Source organism: Nerophis lumbriciformis, linkage group LG04 (genome assembly GCF_033978685.3).
Source record: "Nerophis lumbriciformis linkage group LG04, RoL_Nlum_v2.1, whole genome shotgun sequence".
NCBI lineage: Eukaryota > Metazoa > Chordata > Actinopteri > Syngnathiformes > Syngnathidae > Nerophis > Nerophis lumbriciformis.
Window position 1 is genome coordinate 61,923,009 of NC_084551.2, and position 7,522 is coordinate 61,930,530.

General features: G+C 44.0%; 1 protein-coding gene across 1 annotated transcript in view; it reads right to left on the bottom strand.

The window, feature by feature from the left end:
* The window catches only part of LOC133605420 (mannosyl-oligosaccharide 1,2-alpha-mannosidase IA), a 458,157-nt gene extending 451,688 nt beyond the window's left edge, over positions 1-6,469 (bottom strand). Inside the window, exon 1 of the mRNA XM_061958737.2 lies at positions 5,123-6,469. Within this exon, the coding sequence (XP_061814721.2) occupies positions 5,123-5,680 (558 nt within the window). The 5' untranslated portion in view covers positions 5,681-6,469. The remainder of the gene's footprint in view (positions 1-5,122) is intronic.
* Positions 6,470-7,522: the final 1,053 nt, after the last annotated feature.

Below are 7,522 nucleotides of genomic sequence, written 5' to 3' on the forward strand. Positions count from 1 at the left end.
CGCAAAAATGATGACTAAAGTTGTTAAGCTGGACTTTCATTTGTACGGAGCCCCTAAAGGGACAAGGGGGAAAACTATTTTTTTTATAATTTTTTATTTTATTTTAATTTTTTAGACATATATCTCATGCTTTTTATAACTTTTTATAAAGTTATAAAAAAAATTAAAAAAAAATTTTTTATTTTTATTTATTTTTTATTTTTGTATATCATGCGCATGAGGTACATGTCTAAAAAAATAAAATAAAATAAATAAAATTCTATTTTTATTTTATTTTTATTTTTTAGAACTTTTTAAAAAGTTTCTCGTGCGCACGGGACGGGATACATGTCTAAAAAATAAAATAAAATAAAATAAAATAAATATTTTTCCCCCATGTCCAGTTCATTTGCACTTGAATTGTATTCATTTAGTTTATTTTAGCACAACATAACTTATTTATAAGTCCCGTCTTATGTAGTATATTTGGAAGTACTAAAGTTTGTGGTGAAATAACAATCAAGTTTGGGATTAGCAGAGGGTTTCATATTATTTGACAAGGTTGTAAACTGTAAGTAGGTTAGATATGATTTTGAATACCACTAAAATCAAGAGTAAGATTACTAAATCTTTGTTAATATTTAAGTGGGCCCTTGTGTAGTGGAAAGGTTGTGCCCCGAAGTCAAAAAGCTTAAGAAATCCAGCTCTAAGTAGTGTTGCAATTTTCCTGACAACAAGGAAAGAAAAAGGCGATCAAAATGACTCTACTTATCAAAATGCGCTAGCTCAATGCTAATTTGCATTGGATTTGCCATATACACGCTAAAGATTAGCCTTAGCCAGTGCACAATATATACTATTGGTTAATTTTTTTTGTAACTTTTGTAGCTGTATGTAGAAGTGGTACTGCTGGAGTGGCAGCTGGTTGCATCAGCTCTGCTCTTTTAATGTATTTAATGTCCTTTGTGTTCTTCGATGTTTCCCTCCTACACACACGTTTATGTGTGCTATGGCTATGAGGTTTGTTTTTCCTTGGGCCCAGGCTTAGACTGAATTTTTTTTTTTTTCCCCCAGCGTTTACCTGTTTTAACAGGCGTCGAAATTTGGCAGACCCGTTAGCGATCCTGTTCTGTCTCCCTGTAATGTTTGTCTGATCTTGAATGGCATTGTGCGGAAAATCTTTATTTCCCCTCAGGGATTAGTAAAGTTCTTCTGATTCCGATTCTGATTTGAAAATATAATTATTTTAAAATTTATTTTATTCGAATATGAATATGAATTATTTTTTATCTGCACCCCGAGTTTGAACTATATGCTACATTGTATCAGAAATGGCAACAGTAGAGGAAGCATGTGCATGTACGAGCCAGTCTGCCCCACAACAAGAGGTTGAAGAAAAAGAAGGAACTTAGTGACTACAATGGCGGACTGGCACAAAGCACCTTATGTAAATGTCTACCATATATGGATACATCCGCTGACATTACAATTGGGGAAAATTCCAAACGGCTCATTTGGCGGAAGTATGAAGGAAGGCAAGATTGTTTTATAAATATCTGTGGTTTGAGTTCACATTTTCAGGACTTATGCAGAACCCACATACACAAAAACAAGTACCAAGAGGTAAGAAAGCTGGTTTCGCATAATAGGTCCATTTGATGCATTATTTAAGCACAGTGTTTTATTTTCCTATATTTAAAGACATACACCGCTCCCAGGTCTGTGGAACGCTCTCCCTGACCACCTGAGGGCACCACAGACTGTGAATGCTTTTAAAAAAGGTTTTTAAAAACAAGTACCAATAGGTAAGAAAGCTGGTTTCGCATAATAGGTCCATTTGATGCATTATTTAAGCAGTGTTTTATTTTCCTATATTTAAAGACGTACACCGCTCCCAGTCTGTGGAACGCTCTCCCTGACCACCTGAGGGCACCACAGACTGTGAATGCTTTTAAAAAAGGCTTAAAAACCCTTCTCTTTTTTTTTTTAAAAAAAAAGCATTTTTTTAGATGTATGCATACTAGTTTTAGCTATTTGGCTGTTCTAATTTTTATTTTTTTTATTTTGTATTATCTTTTTATTTTATTTAATACACTGTAGCACTTTGAGGTTGTTTACTCAATGTAATGGGTTATACTTGTATAGCGCTTTTCTACCTTCAAGGTACTCAAAGCGCTGACACTATTTCCACATTCACCCATTCACGCACACATTCACACACTGATGGCGGGAGCTGCCATGCAAGGCGCTAACCAGCAGCCATCAGGAGCAAGGGTGAAGTGTCTTGCCCAAGGACACAACGGATGTGACTAGGATGGTAGAAGGTGGGGATTGAACCCCAGTAACCAGCAACCCTCTGATTGCTGGCACGGCCACTCTACCAACTTCGCCACGCCGTCCCTACTATGTAAAGTGCTTTTTACAAATAAAACCTATTATTATTATTACAGTGTTACTGTTCAAACTGTGCGTAACGTTACAGTGTCCAAAATATTAAATCCATCTATCCATCCGTTTTCTGCCGCTTGTCCCTTTTGGAGTCGCGGGGGCTGCTGGAGCCTATCTCAGCAGCATTCGGGCGGAAGGCGGGATACACCCTGGACAAGTCGCCACCTCACCACAGGGCCAACACAGACAGACAACATTTACTGTTGCCAATCAACCTATCCTCAGGTGCATGTCTTCGGAGGTGGGAGGAAGCCGGAGTACCCGGAGGGAACCCACGCCGTCACGGGGAGAACATGCAAACCCCACACAGAAAGACCCCGAGCCTGGGATTGAACTCAGGACCTTCGTATTGTAATGGCACATGCACTAACCCCTGTACCACCGTGCTGCCCTCAAAATATTAAATATACTTGTTAAACATCAGTGTGTGAATGTGTGTGTGAATGGGTAAATGTGGAAGTAGTGTCAAAGCGCTTTGAGTACCTTGAAGGTAGAAAAGCGCTATACAAGTACAACCCATTTATCATTTATCATTTAAATAAAATCTCTGCCTTGTTTTAAATGAATACTTTAAAATAATTCACTTCACTACTTGGGCCTACTACGCTACTGTATTTTAATGTCGGTCATTATGGTGGTACTTGTCTGCGTTATCTAAGACTTTTAGATAAGATAAGAGCTACAAGCAGACAAAGGGGCCGCATTTCTGCAAGCGAGACGTTCCAGTCAGAGGTGGGACCAAGTCATTGTTTTGCAAGTCACAAGTAAGTCTCAAGTCTTTGCCCTCAAGTCCGAGTCAAGTCCCGAGTCAAGACAGGCAAGCCCCGAGTCAAGTCCAAAGTCAAGACTGGAAAGTCTCAAGTCAAGTCCTAAGTCCTGCATTTTGAGTTTCGAGTCCTTTCAAGTCCTTTTAACCACAGACTAATATATTAACACAGATTGTGTATGCTTTTCAAACGCTGTATTTATTTATTAAAACAAGTGCATTTTAAATTGCAGGAAAGAAAATTGTGCTGACATTGCACTTTATAATAGCACTATTAACCAGTCATTTTAAACATTAACTCATTCCTTTACAGAACAAACACATTGAAAAATAAAGTGCAAATGTACTTATTTGTACAAAAGTGTTAACATTGAAAAAACATGACATATACGTGAACATAACAAAAAAGTTGTACTTTTTATATGTCAGGGCCCTATGCTGCATTGCATTTGCAAAAGACCAAATTAGCCAAGAGTCTGTCAGTCATTTATGCACCATGGCTGAAAACTCGCTCCACTGGAGCACTGGAGGCAGGCACTGCCAAGACTCTCATGGCCACTCGGAACAGTGAAGGAAGAGTCTTCATGTTCAATGCCCAGAACAAAAGGGGGGAGAGAGTTGTTTTGGGTTGGTGCACTACTTGTAAGTGTATCTTGTGTTTTTTATGTTGATTTAATTAAAAAAAGAAAGAAAAAAAAAATAATTATTTCTTGTGCTGCCCGATACCAATCGATCCACGGACCAGTACCGGGGCCGCGGCCCGGTGGTTGGGGACCACTGAGGTAAACAACCAACAGTATGTCAGAAAGCTAGCTAAAACTGTACACATATTCATAATATAGTATACATTTTAACTGACCTTTATTTTACTATTTTTGTCTTTTTTTAGGTGGCTAAAATACGCAGTGCTGCTGACCGCCGTCTAACGTTACGTGTGATATATTGACTAACGTAACCCTACTTAAAAAAAATCACTGAACAAAAAGTATGAATAAGGTAGTGAACTGCAACAGATTCCCGTGTTTGCAATAACGTTATAATGTTAGCAGTGAGTTTACAGCCTCACTGATTTAACTACACAGCAAATAAAAGTCACGTTACTTAGCCAATAAACGTTATCTTACATTCAAAACTTACCGTTCTTTGTGCAACTTCAAATGCCGGACGAAGTTGGAAGTTGTTGCCTCTCCATCAGTAATTTTCGAACCGCATGTGTTGCATACTGCAAACCGTTTTGTGTTGACCACCTCGTAATTTTTATACCCAAACGAAATTATTTTAGGTATCATTTTTTGTTCACTGGCGTGTGGTTTGGACATGTCTTCTTCGTTGGTTGTCCTGCAATTTGATTGGATGAATGCTGTGTGATGAAAACAAAGTAGATCTAATTTGATTGGCTGTTGTACTGAGACCACACCAGCTGACACATGCAACGCTGATAGACAAGTACACAATGAAAAATACGGAGCGCTCCCGAATAACTTTTTCATCTTTGGGTTTTGGGGAAAGTAGCAAGTCATGTCAAGTCATGTCAATTCAAAAGGCTCAAGTCCAAGTGAAGTCACAAGTCATTGATGTTAAAAGTCTAAGTCGAGTCGCAAGTCTTTTTACATTTTGTCAAGTCGAGTCTAAAGTCATCAAATTCATGACTCGAGTCTGACTCGAGTCCAAGTCATGTGACTCGAGTCCACACCTCTGGTTCCAGTTGTCAAAAAGTCGTGCAACAGGATGTTTAAAGCAGTTATTAAAAAAGCTGCTATTATTTCTCCACGTTGTCAGCAGCGAACAACACAAACAAATCAGACTTGTTGATGGGAAACGCTAATGACTTCTGTGTTACTTTGTTTTGACATTCTGTAAAGTGATCAAATATAATAATAACAGCATTAAGGACAATTGATAACAAATATCTTAAACCCCCTTCCTCACCTCTTTGACCTTCTCCCGCCGTTGGTCCGTCGTGGGGTCCTTGGGTTTGCCGCCATCGCTCCCCAGCGTGGGCTTCAGCAGGCACCCCTTGAACTTCTGGTGGCTGAAAACCTCGGAGCTGGCAACGTGTTGTGACGGCGTGGCTCTCTCCGCCTCCGTGTTGGACCCGGGTAAGGTCCGAACCTCCTGAGCCTTCCCTGTGGCCAGGCGCTCCTCGGCGGCCTCGTAAGGAGCAGCTTTCTTCCGGCCGAGACCGAGTTTCGGCCCGCCGCCGCCCCGGCTCTCCCTGGCGGAGGTCACCCCTCGCGGGTGCTCCTGTTCCCCGGGCCGCTTCAGGTGTTCCCGGACGTCGTTCTCCGAGCCCGACCGCACCGTCGCCGGCTGGCTCTCCGTCTTGGACAGGAAGATCCGCTTCAGTCGCACCGAGTCCGGCAGGAAGAAGAGCGCCCCGAAACAGAGGGTGACCAGGCCGGAGAGGAAGAGCAGGAAGACGAACTTCTGGGACAGGCGGAGCCCCATACCTGACGCGGACACACCTGGCAACTTCCGGAACACCATCAGGAACTTCTTGGCTTATCGTCCACTGCTGGCAACGTTTCCCCTTTTCAACAACAAAGCAACCTCGTCTTATCCGTCGCAGGCCTAAAAGCGACACTTTAGCACTGTTTCGGTCTGTCAGTAATGATCTGGCAACACAATCCCGCCGCCTTGGGCTCTGTTTGCACCGTGTGACATCAGAGGTCTGCGCCGCCCGTGGTGCATGCCACCCGGCTTCTGGATGCTTTCTTTGGCTCTTTTAATGGAGACGTGTCACGGTGCAAAGTTGTGTGCCGGTGCATGGTGCACACGCACGGCCGTCACGAACAAACAATCTCCCCCTTGGCTTAATCCTCCGCAACCATCCGAGCTCCAGGAGGAGGGCGACTCGTTGCTGTTCGCCAAGCCGCCGCCGTAGCCTCTTCGCCGGCGTCAACGCGCCGCGAAAAGATGGCCTGGTGTCATGTACTGGGAGTAAAAAAAAAAAAAACGCCAAGTTATCCGATAGATTTAGGGAGGGAAAAATCCCCGACAAAAGAACAAAAAAAAAAAGGCGACTCCACTGGTTTTAGTCCGAAGAAGAAAAAGGAGGGACTCTGCTGCTGCTTCTCCCCGCTGACGCCGTGCCTCGCTCGGCTCTCTCCTGCCGTCTGTGCCGCGGAGGTCCGCCTGGATGTGCACACAGCTCAGGTAGCGAGAGAGCGGAAAAAGGAAAGCGTATTGTACGACGTCCAGTCCTCCCTCTTTTTACTCGACGATCCAGTGGGCTGCTCCGATGCCTTTGATGGATCCACCGAGCAGCTTATCACAACTCACTTAATCCGGCTGGGGAGGGTTCCGATTCGGCTGCGAGCATCCACACCGCCTCCCCCAGCGGGGAGGAACATAGACGCGCCAGGAGCGCTCCTAAAGAATGTACATTCCAACAGAAACATCATGCAGTCTTGTTAGATCTCACGAGAGAACTAAGCATGGATGGAAAGGATAATGCAGGTTTTAGTCTACTGTATACCTGCATTATCCTTACACTTTCCATTGATTGAGACTTTTATTAGTAGATTGCACAGTACAGTACATATTCCGTACAATTGACCACTAAATGGTAACACCCCAATACGTTAATCAATTCATGGTAAATCCTTTGTAACGGAGCTACTGTGTGGAACAATTTCCCTTAAAAGTTTGTCTAAGTTTAAGCAAGCAAACCCAACACATTGTGTACAACATAGGCCGCTTAATGGCCCAGAATAAGTAGGGATGGGTACCCAAGTGGAGGAGTTCAAGTACCTCGGAGTCTTGTTCACGAGTGGGGGAAGAGTGGATCGTGAGATCGACAGGCGGATCGGTGCGGCGTCTTCAGTAATGCGGACGCTGTATCGATCCGTTGTGGTGAAGAAGGAGCTGAGCCGGAAGGCAAAGCTCTCAATTTACCGGTCGATCTACGTTCCCATCCTCACCTATGGTCATGAGCTTTGGGTTATGACCGAAAGGACAAGATCACGGGTACAAGCGGCCGAAATGAGTTTCCTCCGCCGGGTGGCGGGGCTCTCCCTTAGAGATAGGGTGAGAAGCTCTGCCATCCGGGAGGAGCTCAAAGTAAAGCCGCTGCTCCTCCACATCGAGAGGAGCCAGATGAGGTGGTTCGGGCATCTGGTCAGGATGCCACCCGAACGCCTCCCTAGGGAGGTGTTTAGGGCACGTCCCACCGGTAGGAGGCCGCGGGGAAGACCCAGGACACGTTGGGAAGACTATGTCTCCCGGCTGGCCTGGGAACGCCTCGGGGTCCCACAGGAAGAGCTGGACGAAGTGGCTGGGGAGAGGGAAGTCTGGGCTTCCCTGCTTAAGCTGCTGCCCCCGCGACCC